Genomic DNA, 23,870 nt, shown 5'->3' with positions numbered 1-23,870 from the left:
TCAGTATCAATAATACGTGAAGCATTTAGCCCTTCTGCTCCCCAGGTTCCCTCAATAAGCCACTTGCCTGCCCGATGCTATCAGTCTTACACAGAGCTCATTTAGCAGAGTTTATCTTCCACTTCCAGATAACAAACACTTGTTTGTATGAACATATCAGACAACTCATTACAGAAGGTATCTGGGGGAGGTATTTTTATAGGGGTCAATTGCATACTAACAAAACCCTAAAAACTGAGTCAATGTGTAGATGGTCCCTTTCTATCAGTAACAACTTAGATTCAGGCATACCTACCTCCTGCTGGTTCCAGTTACAAAAATGTGAGAAAGAAAATTGAGCAAGACTGAACACAAACCTAACCCCTCAGGCCTGTCCTTCCAACTATAAACCAGAAGTTTCATCTTACGACATGAAAGACAGCTTACTAGATAAGCTCACCAGTGAATTTTGTCTTTTACCTGCCTCCCCAAACTTAAAAACAACATAACCCAATCTTATTTGCCTCTGTCTGAATTTGCCCTAGTATGTGTCCTCAAGTTCTGCCATGGAACTCTCCTAGCTACTAAAGCTTTCCCCTCTTCCCCCTGGATTCAAGCCTCTTTCCTTATTATCATAGTCAGATGTGACAGATATCCCAAGGGAGGATGGACTAAAGGCAAAAATGACCTGTGCAACTGTTCTACAAACATCCTACCATGTGACAAAATTGCCAATCTATGTATGCAAGAGCCCATCATTCTCAAGATGAGGAAACTGAGAAAAGACTGAGGAACAACACTTAGGGGCTAAAGGAAAAGCCCTTCCTTAGTAATTCCAGGTCCCAAATGGACATCAAAGGTCCATGGACCCTTGGCAATGGCCAGTGGACAATTAGAAGATTCAATCATGTCCCACACTTCACTAGGAAGCTATGTGCCATTCGTGAAATCCCCATATGTCACCCAAAGATACACTCACATTTCTCTTCTGAAATCAGTAACAGATGGTTCTCTGGAAGAGGATGGCTTTCAACATATGGATAGAGGAACTGTGGAAAGGAAAGTAACCAAAATCATAAGCAACTCCCTTGCTTGCACAAATATTTCAAAAGGTGTGTATAATCACTGTACTATTACTACCACAGAAGGAACTGGGAATCACAACATAGTTTAGGGGAATCACATGCGCACACACACATCACAGATCAAAGCAAGCAGGAAAGAAGAACACTTTCAGGACCTCAGTTTTCCAGGGAAAAATTGATCTCAGGTGCGGCACTGTCATCTTTCACTTAAACAGTAAGGCTCAAGTTGAAGCTGGTTCTAGGGATGGTGCTTCCTATTGGGAATATTGGATTCTGTGGCCAATCAGAAACAAGGCAAACAACATTCATACAGAATGTTCTATTTCACACAAATAGAATGTTCTATTTCATACACACACCGTATATACTAGGTTTAGCTGTTGTGCAACTAAACCTGGTATATGATTTGAGACCCAAATAACACTTTCCCCATTACAACTTCCAAAGTCCCACAATCCAAAAGACAAAGCTCAACATAACCCGAGACTTTTCAAGAAAGGACAGTGAGTCACAGTGTGGCACATGGTCAAGGATTTACAAGCCTCAAAGCACAGAATGACTGCCACTGGGAAGGAAAAGCTTAATCCACCCCATTCCTCCTTCTGGGTGTTCTCCCACACGGGCCTGCCACTATGTATCTTCCCACAGGGCAAAGCAGGCCACCCGCAACACAAGGCCTGACGCTGTCGGCTGAGATAAAGAGGGAAAACTGGTCATGGATGACGCCAGTGACTTAATTCTGCCATCATTGAAAGGGTGACTATAAATCAGCAGTTTCATTTTGTGGTATGAAAGACCAGTGAATTTTGTCTTTTTCTCCCCAAACTTGAAACCATTATGAAAGGACATAACTTTTTATGTCCCAATTTGACAGTCAGCAGTTTCACTAAAACCAGAAAAATTTATGATAAAATATTATTACCTGGTATCCTAGATTTTCCTAAGTTGGAAATAGAACTGGTTAATTTTTTTTAGTATTTATTAGTCAAGTTTCCCTTTTAGAATTGAAAACCAAAACATTAACTATATGCCATTCTTCATAGCAATAACATCAAAATTATAAAAAAAAGACAGCAACGCAGAATTCAGCAACAAAAATAGAATTATTTCAAGATTCGTGAAGTTGCACACATCAGACAAGCTACTTTGTGTACTGGTGTTGAGGAAAAACAGATGAGTGACACTGTACATACAATGAGAGAGCAAGCACTCCGTGCCTCAAAATAAGGAGGTGCTCCTCCAGAAGGTGCTGTGGCCTTCCGGGCTTGCAGAGGTGGCAGGGCATGCCTGCTTAGGAAGGAGATGTGGACTGAGGTGCTGATAAGCAGCAACTGCCAACTTCTACACCTCTCCTTAGTCTTTGCATGGCAATCGGTGAGAACAGTTCTGAAAGTCCCATTTATGTGGGTGCTGTTTTTCTATTATGAGGCAGCCCTAGAGCAAGGCCTACAAGCCAAAAAATAAACAGACAGGCTTCAGACACAGCTCTAACAAAAGCATTCAAGGTGATTTTTTGCATTGTAAATAGGAATCTATACAGATTATATTTATTTAGGGGAATATTTATCTTCACAAATATGGAGAATTCATATTGGGGTTTGGGGGGAATGCAGTCTGGGTGTGTGGAAAGGTGTGTAATTTCCCACTGGAACTACCTAGAAGATGCACCTCATGCTGGGACACTCATCGCTGTCCTGCTGAAGTTCCTCTGCGAAGGCAGTCAGTACCACGCACGACGCTTAGGGAAATAAATGTGCCACTGGAGATCACCACGGAATTTTTGGTAAGAAAAAGGAGATAGATTCCAGGGCAAGACCAAACTCAATGGACTGTGGATGGCATCTCTCTAGAGGGAGGAGGGAGGGATGGGGAAAGGGAGAAGGTGGGGATTTGCTAAGGATGGAGATTTCTTTGGAGGAGTTTCTCCCTCCAAAGGCATAGACATGAGGAGCAGGGAGCAGGCCTAGGAACTGAGATGGGCCCACAGAATGAGGGTAGGTTTTACTTTATTTGGATGGGGGCTTCTCTTTTGGCCTACAGATGCTGCCAAGTGTCATGGACTTTTAATATTTTTTAATTGAAATAAAATTCACAATTTTAACCACGTTAACATATACAATTTTCAGTAGTTTTTAATGTGTTCATAATTTGTATAACCATGTACTTTTAAAAAGTTTCCCTTGCTATGCTCCAATTGCCTTTAGCTGCCCCAAGCCTTTAGTAATATCTCTACTACCTACACAGCCCTAGGTAAAGACGCTGAGGAAGCCAAAAGAACAGGACAGAAAATGGATGCGTGCTCTGTCCCCTATCACCCCTGCACTGATGACAGTGCAGATGGAGTAGCTTCCTGAGGTGGAGGAAGCAGCTGGGAGCTGCAGGTCCAGCCCTGTCTGGAAGCGAGGAGTGCCCCCCAGCGGAGCCAGGAGCGGAGGAGAGCGGCCCCTTCTCCTCACACGCTGGAAGAGGGAGACCCCTCAGCTGGCAGCTGGGAGTAGGGTTAGGGCAGAAGAGGCAGATGCGCTGGGTAACACAATTTGACTCCAGGTAGAACAAAAGAAATGTTTTGACCCTGTAGCAAAATGTGAAATTGGGTGAAGGGAAATGACGCTGTAGCACTGCACAACACTTGTCATCTAGCTATGTCCTGTAAAGCCACCACAAACACTGCATACTGAACCGCTGCTGCCAGGGGAAATGCAAGGGGAGCCAATCATAATCCTGAAAGACACAATCCCAAATGTTGTAATCCCAAGTATTGCAATCCCCAAAGATCAAAATCCCTCAAGTCCAAAATCCCCAAAATCACAATCTCAAGAAAATCAAAATCTCAAAATATAATTCTGAAAAAATAATTCTAAAAATTATTTAAAAGGTATTTATTAGCCAGGCACAGTGGAAACACCTGTAGTGCCAGCTACTTGGGAGGCTGATGCAAGACGATTGCTGAGGCCAGGAGTTCAAGACCAGCCTGGGCAACACAAGACCCCCATTTCAAAAAAAAAAAAAAAAAAAAAGATATTTTACATTTTTAAAAGAGGATTTATCTGAGAAACATAGAAATACAACAGAATATTTCATAGGTCGATTTACACAATAAAATAGGCAACAAAAACATACATATTTTTTGCAAGCATAAACACTCAGGTATACTATCTATCTTATAATTGTGATTTTTAGAACTTTAAACATTAGAGATTTAAGACTTGGGATCTTGATCTTTTTGAATTTCAACATTTAGGATTATGGAGCTCAAGATTGCGTCTTTTAGGATTATGATCGAAACCCACACGAGGATAGGTTCCAGCGAGCCTCTGGTTGCAACATTCTTGTTAAGAGATCAATACATAAACCTTGTTTTATGTGTGTTTTGACTTAAAGACACCTTATTTAACACATATTTTTGATTAACTTACATTGAACTCCTGGCCAACAGCACTGTAACTCATGCCTGAATACAGCTTATCTAACACACATGTTTTCTCCATAGGGCACAGCACAGCTTTCATGCACTTAGGAACAATAGACAGCACTTCAGCACTGCACTTGGGGGCCATTTTAAACAGTGAAATCACCAAGAAAAAGCACAAAATTTGAAACATGGCACTAGGCCATGAAAATGATATCTGTTTATAGTATAAGAGCTAAAACAAGAAGGCAGAGTGCCTTCTTACAAATAAATTCTAGTGAGTAGGAGAATTTGCAAATATGAAATTTGCAAATAATGAGGACTGACTATACCTATTCCACCTGCATTATACATGCAATGTTTCTGTATCAACTCATGAAGTTGATAAGTTTGGGAATTCAGTCATTTAATCAGATATTTAATCTGTCAACCATTTTAAAGCTTACTTTAAATGTGTTTTAATATTCTACATTTTATCATAAAATATTATAATTACTATCAGACAAATGATGGTATAATAGTCAGAAGAACTAGGTTTGGGTTCTTAATTTCCATGTTTGCAAAGGAAATGCTGATACTTCTAGCTGCTACCCATCCTACAAGATTGCTTTGAGGATTAAATGTGATAATGTGTGTGAAAATACTTTGTCAACACCATTTCCTCTAGGTTTCATGCCTTGGGATTAATGAGATAAGTGATAAATGACATGCTTACTTACCTGTACCCAAATATAGCTATCCACTGCTTTTAGAACCTTCACATTGTTAACAGGGTGGATTTCGACTAACAAAGTTAAGCACTTTGATCCTGCAGAGAAAAGGAGGCTTTTAGTAATGAAGATTAGAATATCACACATTATCTTTTCCAAAACAAGTGGGAAGACGAATTTCTGGTAAATCCTACTACACTGACTTTGTAGCTAACAAAATAATTCTACCATCATCGTACATTCCCTCTAGGTGACTTAAACTCAATCTATTCCCAGTTCTACTCTCTAGGGATGTGTGGTGGCTTCAGGACCCCCAAAAAGCAATTGGCCCAGCAAAGGACCTGCCTTCCACACTCTCAGGAGCCCTGAAGAAGCTGCATTTTGTTATGAAAACCACAGGGCACTCAAGAAACGCAAACACAACAAGGGAAGTCTCTGAGCAACCCTGGAAACAAGAGCAGATACCAGGGAAGACAAATTTCAAGTTATAAGAATTCCTAAGTGTATGCAAAAGCAGCACATTTAAAACACAGTGGCTTCTGAAATAGGTTACCGTATACAACTTTGTTCTTACCAGCAATATATGAGACTGCCTGCCAAACTGGATTCTAATGGGGATCATTTTGCCCCTCAATTATCATGATTCTACAATTTGCAAATTGGGCATGTCTGAACTTGGAAAATGTAAATGTGTTAGCTATTATATTAGCTATTCCACAAGAAAAGGTACTTTTCTTAAAGTGTGACACTTTGACTTATAAGTTTGACTTTGACACTTCTTAAAATCCAAAATAGATACAGAAAACACCCCAAGGGAGAAGTCAATGTGCACGGAGTGAGGAACAAGTTCCCCCATCCCTCAGCCATTTTTAGTAGAGCTGCACAGGCCTCTAGGCTTCTCAGTCTAAATAAACACAATTCAACTCAGTGTCATTCCAATTCTGCAGCACAATAGCAAATATTGCTTGTGTATGAAAATACAAAGATCTTCCTGGTGCACATGTTAAGGTTGGCAGTACCTATCAGTAGGACAGGAACTGGGTTTCCCTCAGGGATGGTGGTAGAGCACCGATAATGAACCACTTATTTCCTTAGTGTCACATCTCAGCAAATGTCACAGAAGATGGCATTTAAGGAGAAGTCCATGGACACAGGCTAGAATGGAGTCACCACAGATACCTAAATTTAGAACAAAGTTTCCCCTCCCCCAAGATTAAACCATAGAAAAGAAGTAGTTGCCTTATATTTGAGCTCTCATTAAGACCCTCAGACTGGGTGCAGTGGCTCATGCTTGTAGTCCCAGCTACTCGGGAGGCTGAGGCAGGAGGATCGCTTCAGCCCAGGAGTTTGAGGCTGCAGCGAGCTATGATGATTCCAGCGCACTCCAGCCTGGGTGACAGAGTGAGACCTTGTCTCCAAAAAAATAAAATAGAGAGACTCTAATATGATCAGGTGCTCTCTCAGTGACTATTTTGAATAATACTGTATAATTTGGGGATGGCACAGCAGTCTAGAAATTAATCAATGCCTGTTTTCAATATTTAAGAAAGTAACCTGACAATACTGCTTAATTTTAAAAAAAGGGTAAAGAGATGTATTAATAGGACAATTTCTGGAATATGGCCTAACAATTGTGAGGACTGGATATCTCCATAAACATGCCTTTCAAATATTACAATATTAACTGTCTTGAAAAAGCAAGACAGCGAGTGAGTTATTATGTGGAATCACAAATATACAACTCCAGAACAAATGAAAATCAAATGTCTGGTAAATGGGTACTTGTGGCTTAGGATGAAAATCCTAGTGACAGAATCGTACAACCAAGGTAAAGGCAAGGTGCCTTGGAAATCTGCTGATGACTTAAAAATGCCTCCGGGAATAAGTCAGACATTGGTGTAAAAGATACCTGAGAAGAAAAATAGCTCCCACCCAAGTACTAACCAGGCCCAACCCTGCTTAGCTTCTGAGATCAGACACGTTCAGGGTGGATGGGTGCGGTGCACGCTGTCTGTGGGATGGGAACACTTGGAGCTCTGACTCAGGAGGGGCAAAGGCAATATATGTAACCTAAACATTTGTACCCCCATAATAGGCTGAAATAAAAACAAAATTTGAAAGGATTAAATGATACATACAACATTTCTAACAGTGCTTGCTACCGACATGGCTTTTTTTTTTTTTTTTTTTTGAGACAGAGTCTCACTTTGTTGCCCAGGCTAGAGTGAGTGCCATGGCGTCAGCCTAGCTCACAGCAACCTCAAACTCCTGGGCTCAAGCGATCCTCCTGTCTCAGCCTCCCGAGTAGCTGGGACTACAGGCATACGCCACTATGCCCGGCTAATTTTTTATATATATATTTTTAGTTGTCCATATAATTTTTTTTTTTCTATTTTTAGTAGAGACGGGGTCTCACTCTTGCTCAGGCTGGTCTCGAACTCCTGACCTTGAGCGATCCACCCGCCTCGGCCTCCCAGAGTGCTAGGATTACAGGCATGAGCCACCACGCCCGGCCCCAACATGGCATTTTATACACACACGTTATTTCCTTTCTCTTCACCCTTCGTCTTTTAAAAATATATTATAAAAAAAAAGAAAAATAGAAATGTTCTGTGAAAGGTGAGAATGGGTGGGAGCAATTTTCTTATTGTTACATTATTTTAAATGTGTGTGACTAAATTAATATATTAAATAGTACAAGCTGATATTTTATTATTTTTATCTCTTGTCCTAAAAGTTCATATATTTCAACTTGGAGGGAAAAAAAAAAACACTTTTGATGGGGGGACAGGGAAAACTTCCTCATTGGAGTAATAAGGACTCACCATGTATTTGTCCTTTTTAGCATGAATTTCTATGCAAATAAGATAACGGGCTATCAGCTAAATTTCCTTACCTTTAAAATGGAAGGATCTTCAAAGGCAGAAACCATCTTCCTACACCAATTTTTCCCTTCTGTAGTATAGCCCACACATTTAACTAACTAGCATAATTTCTATTTGCAAAGAGTAAACCTTTGCAAATAGGAATTGCTCTCAATAACATACCATATGCTTTCACAGTGAAACAGGAAGCATTCAGGATTAGAATTCTAGAGGCAACAATTCTAGTTTCAGCTCTGCCGCTAACCTAATGTATACTTTCTAGCAAATCATCAAGCTTTCCTAGGCCTCAAGACCCTCTGATTAAAAAAACAAACGCACAAACAAAAAAACAGGCTACAGAACCAGATTATTTCTACAGTCACTTTCAGCCATAAAATCCCATGCTTCCATATGAACTGAATTAAGAATTTAGAGAACAAGGTATCAGTGGCTTCTGGGAGGGCATCACTGAAGGGGAAAACAGGGCCCAGAGGGTCTGGATACCATGGGAAGGAGAGATAGCAGGATGCAGGCACGGGGATAGGTGTGACATGAGGAGGACGGAGGGTGGGCAAAAGAACCTGGCCTGACACAGGTAAAGGTACAGGCTGTGAAATGGTGACAGGTTGCAGGAGTCCAGTGGGGCTGGTTCTGAAGGAGCTCTGGCTACTGGAGCTCCTGAACCAAACCACAGCTCCACGGAGCATCTGTGGCACTTAACCGTCCACAATGGCACATGGAAGCGCTGGAGACTCAGTGGCAGTGGGGCCCTGGACAAATGTGCTCACCCAATTGCTGCCCAGTGGGGATCTGCTGTGCCTGGTGGCAAATGAAATGCACCTCCCAAGAGGCGGAGGGCAAAGGGGGCTTCCTATGGAAGGCCATTTTCTTAATGAAGTATTAACTCTGCCACGGCCACAACAAGAAGAGGAACACTGCTGATAAAAACTACATTGTAAAGCATGTGGATCAAAGAATCCTACTTTGTTTAAATGAAAGATGTTATAGTTTGTCTCATTTGCAACAGAAAACTCTCATTTTAAGCAGAGTGCTAAACACCACCTGAGGCAAACTACATTTTATAATCAAATGGCTTGTAAGATCATTCATGGACAGATGAAATAAACATTTCCAATGTATTTGTTCAAAGGACAAAAGATTATAATAGATCTCATAGTGCTTTCTGATTGCATCATATCTGAAATCTTAACAATGAAATGCAACCTTCCCATGATGAGCAATACCTCCCATACACTGATGGCTCCCAAATATGTATCTCTAGCCCCAGCCTCTTACCTGCACTTCTGACTCATATCCAAATTGCCACCTCACATCTCCACGGGGACATCCATTAGCATCTCAAACGGACATGTCCAAAATCAAACTCTTCTTTCCTGCCCCTCCCATCAACACACACACACACACACACACACACACATACATACACCGTTGCCTGTTCTGGTCAAAAAACCTTGGAGCGAGTCATCCTTGACTTGCCTCTTTTTCTCATGCTCCTTTCAAACCCAGCAGTGAATCCTGACAACTCAATCTTTTAAATATTTCCAAACACAACCACTTAATCCTTGCTCCGCTCCCCTAGTCGAAGCCACTGGACCACTGTAATAGCTTCCCAACCACTCTCTGCTCTCCCTGTGCCCTCCTGCAGCCTATTTTCCAGGCAGCTACAGAGATCCTTTTACAAAGTCAGTCAGACCACTCCCCCGCTAGGAATCCACATAGCTTCCCATCCTGCTCAGGGTGAAGGCCAAGTCTTTGCAGTGGCCTCCTAGGGTGTCCGTGGTCTGCCCGCACCTCACGCCCCTTTTCCTCGGGCCTCAGTTCCCACCACTCTGCCCCTTGTTCAGTGGACTCCAGCTTCACTTACCTCCTTGCTGACTTTGAACAGGGAGTCGACCAGGCGCAGCCCTGCCTCAGGGCCCCTGTGCTGGCCATCTGCTCTGCCAGAAACAGGCTTTCCCCAGAGCCACGTGCTTGCTTCCTCCCTTCCTTCAGGTCTCTGTTTACACACTCCCCTGTAGTGTTGCCTAGGATCATCCCCCAAAAAACCAACTGCACTCAAATCCTTGCCACAGACTCTACTTGTAGGGAGACCAACACGAAGACAAGAAGTTATCTCAGGGGACAAGATTTACCCTAGGATCACTCTAGCCAGGGGTTGGCATGAGGAACTGGGGAGAATGAGACAGGGAAGAAAAGTACACCAGTAAAAATGGGGGACTATCAAATTAGTGACTACCTTGGATCTTAAGCTGCTTGGAGTGTCCCTCAGAATTATCCACTTCAGGGATGGAAAGGGGGACCATTTCTACTTCAGCTCCTTGCCCCCCATGGGTCATGGGTTGCCCTATCGGGCATCATGCCCAACCATACTTTCGGGTTGTACGTGTGTAGGTTCTAAACAGATTTTCCCAAGGGTCTAGGGCAGAAAAGAAGTAGGTAGAGCAGCTGAGATCAGGCACTATCAATTTACACCCGAGCAGGGCTGGTTCTCACCACAGTGGCTGGCATACAAGGTGAGCTACAATGTAAAGCTATGAGGTATCTGATACGATAACTAACAATGTTCATGCTTTTTTTTTTTTTTTTTTGGACACACGGTCTTTCTCTGTCACCCTGCTGGTTAGAGTGCAGTGGCGTCATCATAGCTTACTGCAACCTCAAACTCCTGGCCTCAAGCAATCCTCCCGCCTCAGCCTCCTAGAATGCTAGGATTACAGGCATGAGCCACCGTGCCCAGCCCATGCTAATGGTTTTAAAGATGTAAGCAGATAATCTCACTAGAGATACATCAAAATTACAAGACTGAGGATGCACACCTAAATAGAATATAAGGTTATAATCAAATAAAACTTAAAGTTGGTATGAAAATACCTATTTTAATATAATCACAAATGATTACTGTTCTGTGTGACAATCAGCCATAGATGGTAAACATCATCCAAAAAATACAGTTACTACCAGGTTTACCAGAGTAAAGAATGTTCAAGGCTAAAAGGAATAAGGCATGAGAAGAACCAGGTGGCACAGGGAGCCACCCGAGGTTCTGTACAGAGGCCCGGCCTGTCCCAAGGAACACAAGCAGCTAGGCTTTTCCCCTTCTTGGATAAAGGGGTTCATTAGCCCATAGGTCAGGGCCATATCCTGGTTTTGTCCATACCCTTGTTTTAGGAGTCAGGACACCAATGTCCCAGATCATATTTCACTTAACCTAGTCCAGCACCATCTCCTCTGAAGTGAGCATTGCTCCTCATTCTAGAAAGAGCAGACGGTGCTGAGGGTCCTGATAAGAGGGGGGCACAGCACAGAAGCAAGGGGGGCTGTTGTGGTTCTCAGCATTTCACGCAGGGGGAGGTAAGGGTGAGTAATGTGAACGATGAGGTTTCAGGGTAAGACTCCTGCCCACCAACGTTGCCCCTAAACTCTCTTGCTGAGGCCCAGGAAGGTGCCATCCAGACCCAGCTGTGGCTCCCTCGCCACGCTACCTGGCTCTGCGGGGAAATGTGTGTCATGAGAAGCCCGGAACTGCCTCATAAGCCTCATGTGGAAAGTACGTACAAAGGTTTTTTCCATCCCATGTGACCGTAGGAGAACACATCTAAACAGGAACTATGCTAACAATAGAAGGGATTTAAGTGCCAAGCAAACAGAATGGATGGAAAGCACCTGGGATCGAACAGTACACGGCTGATGGGACCTACTAGACCGGAAGTTGGAAAACGGTAGTCCACAGGCTGGCTCCAGCCCCAGGTGGTTATCATTGCCCGAGGAGGATTTCTAAAGATATGTGAGTCAATATTTACAAGTTAGATTTCTATATCAAAGTCCAGACTTCTCTCGATAAATTGAAAAGCTGGCCCCACTGGACTACTGACAACAAAAAGCCAGAGCCAACTGCGTAGTGGCTCCCCTTTGAGGTCCTCCATGGGAGCACCCCACCCCGCCACTAGTCCCTGGAGCTCTTGAACTCTCTTTCATTAAAGAGAAAAAATATTTCTAGGTTTCTGTGTTAAAAATGGGTGGGGGGAAAGACATTTTCTTGGTCACTTTTTTTTTTTTCTTACACTCAGTCTGCTTCACTTCCATGGTCTCTCTGACCACTGTATGCATCTGCAATTGAAACCCAGGACTAGCCTGAAAGCTCCACCAGGGTGGTTACCACACCTCTCTTACATACCATTGTATCCTCGGTGCCATGTATAGTGCCTGACCCATAGCAGGAACTCAACACTGTTGGATTATAGACGGAGAAATGATACAGAATATTTTTTTAAAAGGGGAGGAGGAGGGACAAGGGCCCATCACACAGCTAGCTACAACTTGTAAAGTGGGCCTCGGCAAATGAATGGAATTGAGCTTTTGGGAACTATTCACAATGTGTTTGGTACCAATCAGTACTTAACCAGATATAAGGAAAAAAAAATGGTATTCTTAACTTTCCCAAACTTTTACACCAGCTTTTGGCCATAGGTTTCTAGTTCAGCATTTATTTATTCTGCATGTGATAATTACCATATTAATACTTCTGCTATTCACTGTTAGATTTTCTGTACTTTCAAATTTACTTGCAAAAGATATTTTAAAGAAAACCTCATTCATGCTTGATATGACCTTTGCCTTCTCATTCTGAGATACCATAAGGCTATTTCTAAAGATGCTTAAAATTTTACTAAGTGGCGCAATAAATCTTCATCTACCAATATGCACTTATAATTTCATTACCTGGTTGAAGCTCATTCCTTCTTCCTTCTTTAGTAGATTGAACTAAACTTGCAGCTAATGGAAAAAGGAAAAAATTCATTAGCAATTGATCCATGGGGTGGCTGTTGAAGTTTATTATTTTATATCTGACAATAAATGAGGGCTCAAAGACCTGTCAGTAGAAGATTAAGGTAGACTACAAAGCATTCTTTTTCGTAGATATACTCTACAGATTCTTTATTTCAAACCTAATTTCCCAAGAACATTTCTTTCCCAGAAAGTCATTGTTATAGAATAATCAAATATTGCAAAAATTCAATACTTTGGAACTCCTAAAATATAAAGTTAATTACTGACACGTAGCAATAAGAGTTCAACTTACCAAGCAAAGTTCTCTCACTGTTGACAGAGCAACTGACAACCTGCAAGTCTTTCTCAAAGGTATACAGATGCTATTAAAATAAAAATATTTTTTAATTTGGAGCTTCATATTAAACAACAATTGTATGAATATAAACTCACATTAAGCTCTGTACTAAGTATCATTGGGGCAAAATATTTTTCTAAAGAACCATCAGTAAACTGGTTTAGCCATGCTGAGACATTCCAGAGCATTCTTTATGAAAAAAGTTTGCTATTGTAGGTCACGTTTGGCACTGAAACTCAGCCATGAGACATCCAAGTACAGTGGTTAAGAGCACAGACCTTGATCCCAACTAAATCCTGACTCTACCCCTTGCTAGCTGTGTATTTGGACAAATTATTCAGCCTTTCTATCCCCTCATCAGTAAAATAGGAATCATAATACCTACACCTCATGGGATTTTTAGGAAGATCAAATGAGATAACCTACATGAAGCACTTAGTACGATGTCTGCCACACTATGCACTGAAATGTTAGCAATTACTGAGGTAGCTAAAGTTTTAATCAAATTACACAACTTATGATATCATTAGTTATGTCTCAGAGACTGTCACAAGTACATCTCCTGGAGAACTTCAATATATAGGGGACCAGAATGGTAGTCTTCTATCATTAATCTTTTTTTTCTTGTTGCAATTTGAAATGTTCAAAATTTTTCAAGATTCCATTTCCTTGAATATTAAAGAAAATGAAAATGGCCATGAAGGAGGAGGATGTGATGTGCAGATTGAGGAACTGGAAAAAAAAATCAATTATATTAAGCAACCTCTCTTAAAGTACACTAAGAGGTTAAAGGAAAGATAAAAAGTCTTAGACCTCAGGAGAGAATAGGCAAAGAAAAAACAGTAAATAGCAGAAGTATTAAGGTTATTAATACCTGCATGCTCAAAAAACACTGAGAACATGCTAAAGCCAAAAGTTAGTGGAAAATATTGGGAAAGTCAGGGAACAATTGATTAGAAAAAATGAAGTTCCAGTAAATAAGAAGGTACTGAATTCATGTGAGAAATTTTGGTTTCCTTTCACTCTGGCTCTAAATTGAGGAGTTCTAAATTATAAAAAAAATCATGGATGTATATACTTAATTTTTAATGTTTATATTTTAATTATAAAATAACAAGCATAGTCTCCATGTTTAAAAGATGCAAATATTACCAAATAAGAATTCAAGAGATATAAACATCCAATTCTAACTCCCTCCCAAAAGGAAGCATGTTTATAATTTGCTCTGCAGCCTTCCAGCTCTCTTAAAGTGAATTTTCCATATATATTTATGCACTTTTATCATTTTTCTTACAAGTTTTTTTTTAACATAAATGGAATATATGATTCTGACAACTTGCTTTTCTTCATGTAACAATATGTTTTAAAGAGACTTTTGTGCCAGTATACATTTATAGAGTTCTTAATCCTTTAACGGCTATATCAATTTCCGAAGAACTTACTAATGGGCATTTAGTTTGCCTCCTACTTTTAGGTATTATACTAATCCAGTGAACTTCCTTTTACATACATCTTTGTGAACTTGTGCAGGCAGTTCTATAGAAACAAAACCTAAAAGTGGAATTTCTGGGCCAAAAGGTATGCAAGTACCAGAATTCTTCAATTGTAAGCATCAAAAAATCTTCTCCAAACTAATTTATGCAAAAAAGCAATTAGTGGCTCATCAAATTGAATAGTCTAAGGCATATGACTTCAGCATTGGCTTGATACAAAGATGGAAATATCCATTCTCTCAGCTTTCTGGGTTCAATACATTTTTAAGCCTCCACACAATGGAACTCCAAGTTCTATTCCCCAAAGCCACAGCAGTTTCAACCCAGTGGGTTTGCTCATCACCATTAGAAAAAAGGAGTCCATATACCAAATTCCCAGTAAAGTCCATTATTCCCTTTTATTCAACCAGCTTAGATCATCTCCACTCTTGTGTGCACTAACAGGGAAGGCCTGAATGAAAAGGAGTGGAGGAAGAGGTGAGAGGGGTGAGAAAGGAAAGGTATTTGCAACTTGCCTACTTAAAAGTAATACATGGCTTTCCACTTGGCTACTGCAAGGAAAGATCATTCAGTCAAACCTTCAGAAAGAGACAGAGATTGAGGTGAAATCAACCTATTTCTCCCTATTCCTCTAAGTACATCTTAAAAATGAACATCATATATAAAACAAATCTAAGACAACTCTGAAAAGTACAGAGAAGATGGCAGACCCTCCAGGGACCACAGGCCCCGAGGAGTGACACAGTAGTGAGTTTCTTGGGTTTTACTTTTGCATTATGTATCCCATACTTGGAACTAAAGAAGTGAAAACAGAAATGCTGACAGGAGCATACAAAAACACACACACACCCATTCTCTCTAGCCAAATGAACAGGAAAGGAGAAACCTAGCAAGATAGAAAACTTTTAGACTATAACCATTTTACTCCAGCCAAACATCATGGAAAAAAATGCAACTCCACTCCTACCTCTACCAGCAAAAGCTGAGTGGGGTGCCTAGACTCCCCTCTTCGCCCAACTATAACAAGGCACCCTTCCCACTCCTGCAAGAATGATATTAGAGAAGACCAAGTAGGAACTTAGGACTTCCATCCATGCACAGTGGTAATGAGCTTTCCCCCACCAAGAGTATTAGTGAAGCCATGTGGGGACCCTGGGTGTCTACCCACACCTAGCACTAAAGAGGTGCCTCTCCCCCTCCTCAGTGGGACAGTGTCAGAGGTGGCTGAATGGGAGGCCAGAACTTCCACTACCACCCAACGATAACAAGGTCTACACCTGCCTTCCCCTACTCCCTCCAACTCTTCTGCTGTGGTATCAGTGGAGGCCTAATGGGGAGCCTGAAATCCCACCTCTTATCCGCCATAACAAGGTGCCTCTCCTCATTGGGGTATCAAAGGAGGCCAAGTGGGGGAACCTGGACCTTCACCCCTACCTAGCAGTAGTGAGGTAGGGGTGAACTACTGGTATACTATCAGAGAAGGCATGATAAAACAGAAGACTTAAATAAGAACCGGTGTCTCATAATCAAAATGTCCAAGATACAATAGAAAATCATGCATCATGCCAAGAACCAGGAAAATCTCTACTTACGGAAGAAAAAACAATAGGCATAATCAATGAGATGACACAGAAATCAGAATTCTCTGACAAAGATTTTGAAACAGCCATCATACAAATGCTTAATTACAAACATGCTTGAAACAAATGAAAAAATAAAAGCATCAGCAAGGAAATACAATATATAAAGAAAAAAACAAATGCAAATTTCACAACTGGAAAATACAATAACCCCAATTTTTTTTTTTTAACAAAACCTCAGTGGATAGACTCAACAACATAGTGGAGAGGACAGAGGAATCAGTGAACTTGAAGATAAAAGAATAGAAATTACCTAATCTGAAAAAGAAAATAAACTGGGGGGAAAAAAGGAACAGAATCTCAGATCTGTGAGACTATAGCAAAAGATCTAACATTCAAAAAAATAAATAAAGATCGAATATTCATGTAATCGGAGTCCATAAAAAGAGAGGACAAACAGGGTAGGACTAAAAAAGTATTTGAAAACCTAATGACTGATGACTGAATATGTCCCAAATTTGGCAAGAGACTACAGATTCAATAAGTTGAGTGAACCCAAGCAGGAAAAACCCAAATAAATACACACCAAGACACATCATAATCAAACTTCAAAAAACTAAGGACAAAGGAAAAAATTTTTGGAAGCTGCAAGAAAAAAAAAAAAAAAGACAACACCTTATCTACAGGAGAAAAACAATTCGAAAGACAGCAGATTTCTCATGAAAAACCATGGAGACCAGAAGAAAGTGGCAAAACATTTTTCAAGAGCTGAGCAAAAAGAATTGTCAATCCTAAATTCTATATTTGGCAAAATTATCCTTCAGGAATGAAAGAAATAGACACATTCTCCAAGGAAACTATGCAAATTTGTCATCAGCATAACTACTCTAAAATAATGGCTAAAAACAAAAGTTCTTGAAAGAGAAAGGAAATGATAAAAGGAATCTTAGAATATCAGTAAGGAAGAAAGAACAATGGAAAGAGCAAAAATATGGGTAAACACAGACTTTCCTTCTCTTGCATTTTCTAAATTATGTTTGACAATTGAGGCAAAAAGTATAAAACTGTCTGATGTGGATATTAAAGATTTAGAGGAAATAATGAAGACAATTGTGTTAATAAGTGAGGAAAGGTAAAGGAACTTAAAAGGAGGTAAGGATTCTATACTTCACTCAAACTGCTGAAATGTCAACACCAGTCGATCCTTGTGGCGATGGAACAGTTCTGTATCTTGATTGCAGTGGCAAATACAGCAATCTATGCATGTGATAAAATGGCATAGAACCACACACACATTCTATTAATGTCAATTTCCTGGTGTTAATATTATACTACAGTAACACAAGATGTGAAAAGTGGGGAAAACTGAGTGAAGGGTACATAGGACATTGCTGTACTCATTGTGCAAATTTTTAAAAAATTAAAACTTTGAGTGAAGGATGGGTAAGCGTTAAGACTCAAGCACCATTATCCTGAAGCTCTATTACCAAGAGAAAGTACCATCTCCCTCTTGGTGGCAATTTTCCCAGAAAAAAATATAGTACTTGAAAAGAATTTTAAAGTCCAGCTAGACTTAGCATACAAATTCATTCCTCCAACAAAACTAGCAAAGGGCTAATAAAAAACATATGGGTTGTAAGAGTTTGAGAGTATGTGGAGGGGATATGGCAGAAGGGGAGGATTTGTTTAGCAACTATGGTTCAGAAGCAAGATTTGCCTATTAACAAAAGCTAATTTAGATTTCCTATTAATTTATCCTTTAGCCAATCTAGTTTCAGAAAAAATCTCTGTATTTTGAAATCCAAAGAAGCTTTGTCACTTAAATAAACTTGAAACACAGCCACTCTGGAAGAAGCTATCACTACCAATCCATTGAAAACCATTACTGAAGTCCTGCCACTCGCAAGGCAGTAAGCCCAATGTAATGGGAATGACACACATCAGTTTGCAAAATGCTCTTTACTTTCAAGTGCACACAGTCTTGGGGGAGATGAATGTGTCCACAAAAGTTAGTAATAGCCACCAAAACCAGGTTGACAGAAGACTATGATGTCTCCTCTCAAACCATCTTCTTAGAATATTAATACATACCACACAGAAATTAAGTTAAGGATTGCACTAAAAACTTGAGATTTTATTGTCTCTTTCCCTAGACTGTGTATTGTGACAGGATTTGTCTTGGTTACCACTGTGTCTCAGGCACCTAACAGGGGAAACACTCAGTGCATATTTGTTGGATCAGCAAATGATGAATGAATCAGGGTGAAAGGGGTGAGAAAATGGGAAAGAAGAAAGAATTAACCAGGCATCATATTGGAAGCCTGAAGAGCAAGGTGACCTGTGAGAAATTTGGAATGGATAAAGGACATTTAAGTTCAAGGATGCCTAATATTTCATTCTAAATTGTTTTTACATAGGCACAAAATGACTCCCTCCCTTTTGCCCCAAGAATTAGACAAAGCCCATCACATCGACCAATGTTTTATGTGAGCAGTTTGGGGAAAAATTAAGGAAAGGGGGCTGAGTTCCACACCCAGATCATTGAGCAGTCATGAGAAGCAGACAAGTGCAGGTTATGCAGAAGCAGAATTCAGAGCCAGAGGTCATTATGAGATGACCTGGGAGCACACAAATCTTGAAGATGGCATCAGACTTCCTACTTTCTTACAGAATATAGGATAATTGGTTTGAGACAATTTTACTTAAATCTCAAAGGACTAAAAGACTTCAACTGACTTTTTGGTCCAAGAGTCCTTGTACTTTTGTTTTTCTAAGATAATAGGGCCAAGAGATGGTAAAGGGAGAAGAAAACGAAAGAAATATAAACTAAATTTTTAGAAAATGAAGTTGGAACTTATATACAACTTCATTTTATTTTTTATTGTTTTGTCTTGTTTTTTTTGAGACAGGGTCTCGCTTTGTCACCCCAGCTAGACTGCAGTGGCATCATCATAGCTTAATGCAACCTCAAACTCCTAGGCTCAAGCGATCTGCCTGCCTCAGCCTCTTGAGTAGCTGGGACTACAGGTATGTACCATGCCTGGCTAATTTTTCTATTTTTTGTAGAGACAGAGTCTCACTCTTGCTCAGGCTGGTCTTGAACTCCTGGCCGCAAGCAAACTCCCATCCTGGCCTGCCAAAATGCTAGGATTACAGGCGTGAGCCACTGTGCGAGGCCTCCGACTTCATTTTATACTACATTATTTTCAACTTTTATGTAAAAGGAGGAGACAGAAAGAAGGAAACTCTAAATGCAGTAAACAGTAAGTAATCTATGATTTATGGTAATTTTTTTTTTTTACCTCATTTTGTCTGGTTTGGCAATCATATAATCCAAAGAAGATATTTCCCTTATCACCCTAAAAAAAAATTAACAAGATATGTATTAAATGTCATTGTTTAGGAAGTTAGAATGTTACTAGTTTTAAAGCAAACCTGCAATAATTCAACCAATCTTAGCAATAAGCACTTTGAAGGAAGCTTGCTGTGCATGTAAAAAGAAACTAAACCTGATTCAGCTAGTCATTTGGGCTCAAAAAAATAAAACGGATCAATAGGTACAGCTCAGTGAATTTGGGAGACCCCGTCTAGTAGGCCTGAGCATGGTAAAGAAGTGAATCTTTTTGTTTCTCCATTTACATCTTTGAGAACATATATGACGGATAATAGGAATGGCAATAACAAGTCCATGATATTCTCAGAAGTAAAACTTTCAGAATCATACAATTCCTTAAAGGTACCATCCTTAGACACAAAATATTTTGAGATGGAGTCTCAACTCTCTTGCCTGGGCTAGAGTGCCGTGGCATCAGCCTAGCTCACAGCAACCTCAAACTCCTGGGCTGAAGCAATCCTACTGCCTCAGCCTCCCAGGTAGCTGAGACTACAGGCATGCGCCACCATGCCCAGCTAATTTTTTCTATTTTCAGTTGTTTGGCTAATTTCTTTCTATTTTTAGTAGAGACGGCATCTCGCTCTTGCTCAGGCTGGTCTCGAACACCCGAGCTCAAGCAATCCTCCCGCTTCGGCCTCCCATAGCGCTAGGATTACAGGCATGAGCCACTGCGCCCGGCTGACACAAAATATTTTTGAAATCAAAAGAAAAAAAAAGTACAGTGATGCAGCTGTACAAAGCAAACCGGCCATTGGAATCATTCTTTCATGTGTCCCTACTTAAGTTAGCAGTAACATTAAATTTTCCTTAGAATACAACATTGAAAACACATTGTCAGATAATGCCTCAAAAGTCCTAGCATATCTAAGTCTGAATAGAGTAATCTTATTTAACATTTTCTCAAAGATAAAAATGTAACATATTAATTAGGTTAAGACACATTTTACTTGGCATTTTTCCCTCTAGAAAATGAGATTGTTCACATATTCAAAAATTTTGAGTACTGTGTCAAATGTGTCCATACAGTTTTATTTTCTTTTAAAAAGAGAAAACATTCCGTAAGGCTGAATTTCAGTCATCCTATTCAATCTCACACACAAAATACAAGGTCATATGTTAAAGGTTAAATGCCTTTAACAAAAGTTAAATGCCAATAAATCTTATTACCCCTTAATAAGGTAAATATAGAACTCTGTAAAGAGAATATAAATGGTTAAAATGGTAAATATGTTATATATATTTTACTGCAATAAAAAAGAATACACACGTACCTTATAGGTATAAATAATATTTCCATTTCTTTCAATATTTAGTACACGTAAGCTCTCATAATTATTTTCTAAAACATCTGAAATGATAATAGCAAGTTAATACTCAGAAGATGTTTAAAAACATATCAAATATATTCATGGAAGAAGCTAAGTGCAAAGAATACATATTGATAATTCCATTATATAAAGTCTTAAAACAGGCAAAGCTTATCTATTTTAAGTGAGAACGGAGGTGACCTTTAAGGAAGAAGAAAGGAGTACTGTTGAGAGGTATCTCAAAGTCGTTTACTTAGGTGTTGGTAATGTTGTATATTTTGGGTATGCTGATATGCTTGCTTACTTTGCAATAACTCACTGAGCTGCACACTCTTGACTGTATACTTTTCTCTATGTTATACTACAATAAATTTCCAGTATGTATTAGCTTTTGCTTTACATATTTTGAGGCCATTTTACTAGAAATTGTACATACAAATTCTTATAGATTCCCGGTGGATTAATCCTTGTTAGGCACTCAGCTGATCTGCCAGGTATCTGAGGAGTCACTTATAGCAATCAAAAAAGAAAGTAACAGTCAAGGTTTTAATCACTTACTGTGATGCTATAAGCAAGAGGCTGAACCAGAGGAAAGTGCCGACTTCCCTGTTCTATTTTCCATGGAACAGTGCCATTGGTCAAGTGTCAGGTGGGTCAGTGCAGATATGGGGTTCTTTCACTATCAAGAGAGCCCCCAAAAAGTTTCCTGCAGTATTATAGATCCAGAAGCCGAGAGGAGGGAGAAGAGATGGGAGTGGAGAAGTACTGAGAAAAAGTGTCTTCAAAGCTCCCCACTTTCCCCTGCTAAGGTGGTATTAGCAGAGGCCCCTGATAAAAAGAGGCTTCCAAATGAAGGCACCTAGGCTAGGAACGCAGCTATGTGTAAGTGTATGGCCAGCTAGGGAAGCCCGAGTAGTGACTGCAACTCCCTTGAGGGACTGCCCTGCATCAGCCAGATACCAAGTCTGGTTTGGAGATAGCAGCTTTCCCTTATGAGGCCTGCCAGGTAAAGCCTTTGTAATTGCATGTCATCGGGTCTGAAAAATCACATGGAAGTTTTTAAACCAGGAGCTGGGCTAGTCAATCTCTTTACTTGTTATAAAATGTCCTTTATCTCTAATAATTTTTTTAAAGTCTACTTTGATATTAGTATAGCTACATCAGCTTCCTTTTTGTTAGTGCTTATGTGGTATAATTTTCCTATTCTTTTGTTATTAATCATCCTATGTCCTTATATTTAAGATGTGTATCTTATAAGGAATATCCACTTGGGATTTTTTCCCCCAGTATGACATTCTTAATCTTTTAATTGGGGTATATAGTCCATTTACATTTAATGTAATTACAGATATATTGAGTTTATATGTATCACATTACTATTTGTTTTCTATCATATTACTATTTGTTTTACTCTTTCTTGCCGTCTTCTGGACTAATCAGAGTTTATTATTTCATTCTCCTACCTATTAACCTGTCAGTTATATATTCTTTTGCTATTTATTAGTTATACTAAAAATTATAACATGCATCCTTATGTTTTAATATTATGTGATGCCAAAAACATGAACTGAAACTCTCATACCCTGTTAATGGGAGTATAAATTGGAAAACTGCTTGGCAGTATCTAATGAAGCTGAACATGTATGACTTAGCAATTACACTTGTACATATATTCCAACAGAAACATATACATATGTTCAGCAAAAGACACATAAGAATGTTCATACTACTGTGGTTCATAGCACCCCAAACCAGAAACCCAAAATATCCATCAAGAGATGAATTGTGGTATATCCAAACAACGGAATACTATATAACAAGACTGTAACATGCTATAACATGCAATTAAGTAACTGAGCAAAGGAACCTCCCCCACCACCAAAAAAAGTACAAACTGTATGTTTCAATTTATATACAAGGTTTGAAAACAGACAAAACTAATCTACAGTGTTAGATGAGTGACTGCTGAAAAGGAATATAAAAGACTTCCGAGGTTCTATTAAAGTTTTCTTTCCTGCTCTGAGTGCTTGTTACACAAGTAGGTTCCACTTTGTGAAAATTAACTGAGCTGTGCACTTACAATCTGTGTACTTTTTTGTTTGAAAGCCAATTTTTGTGAAGGACATAATGACTCTTTACACAAAACATTTAACTTATAAACTATCATTTTTCTTCTAAAATTGTAGGATATTTCTCCTAATTCTACATTCAAAAGATTTTAGCATTAATAGATACAGCATCAATAATTATCATTAATTGGGGAAAAATGCATATTTTATCAGCTTCCTCAACACTTATCACAAATTGCTTAAACTTGATTTATTTTTCCCATACATGATCAGTGTTTAGATGTTAAAATATTACATTGATTATGACAAATTCTAATATACAAAACATATACAAAATATCCTATAACTCAGAGCAAATTTCAGTCTGTATTCCTAGTTAAAAGGGAAGAAATATGGCCAGGCACTATGGCTCACACCTGTAATCCTAGCACTTTGGGAGGCCAATGCAGGATGATCGCTTGAGACCAGTAGTTCAAGACCAGCCTGAGCAACATAGTGAGACCTCTGTCTCTACAAAAAATAGAAAAATTAGCTGGGTGTGGCAGCACACACCTATAGTCCCAGCTACTTTGGAGGCTGAGACAGGAGGATCACCCAAGCCTAGGAGTTGGAGGTTGCAGCGAGCTGTGACGACACCACTGCACTCTCCCCTGGACACAGCAAGACCCTGTCTCCCAAAAAATAATAATTAAATAAAAAATTAAAAGGAAAAACAGGGTAAAAATAATGATTTGTGAGCTGGACATCTGCACTGGAGCTAGGAAACATTTAGATAGAAGAGCAGGCTTCACTGAGATCTTAAGCATTGTCCTGAAATCTCTCTTACCTACTCCT

General features: G+C 39.6%; 1 protein-coding gene across 8 annotated transcripts in view; it reads right to left on the bottom strand.

The window, feature by feature from the left end:
• Positions 1–23,870, bottom strand: part of GSAP (gamma-secretase activating protein) — an 85,122-nt gene that overhangs the window by 53,991 nt on the left and 7,261 nt on the right. For 5 of the 8 annotated variants that reach the window (XR_011231747.1, XM_069461336.1, XM_069461340.1 and 2 more), the window contains exons 2-7: positions 20,932–21,008; positions 19,569–19,625; positions 13,149–13,218; positions 12,788–12,841; positions 5,193–5,281; positions 959–1,028 (exon numbers count right to left, since the gene is read on the bottom strand). Coding sequence is in view for 5 of the 8 variants with exons in the window: in XM_069461336.1 (XP_069317437.1) it covers positions 959–1,028; positions 5,193–5,281; positions 12,788–12,841; positions 13,149–13,218; positions 19,569–19,625; positions 20,932–21,008 (417 nt within the window). In the remaining 3 variants the exon portion in view is untranslated. The remainder of the gene's footprint in view (positions 1–958; positions 1,029–5,192; positions 5,282–12,787; positions 12,842–13,148; positions 13,219–19,568; positions 19,626–20,931; positions 21,009–23,870) is intronic. The other 3 variants (XM_069461341.1, XM_069461342.1, XM_069461339.1) reach the window with 2 other exon arrangements.

The sequence above is a fragment of the Eulemur rufifrons genome, chromosome 29 (genome assembly GCF_041146395.1).
Source record: "Eulemur rufifrons isolate Redbay chromosome 29, OSU_ERuf_1, whole genome shotgun sequence".
In the NCBI taxonomy this organism is placed as follows: domain Eukaryota; kingdom Metazoa; phylum Chordata; class Mammalia; order Primates; family Lemuridae; genus Eulemur; species Eulemur rufifrons.
This window is presented reverse-complemented; position numbering and strand designations above follow the sequence as displayed.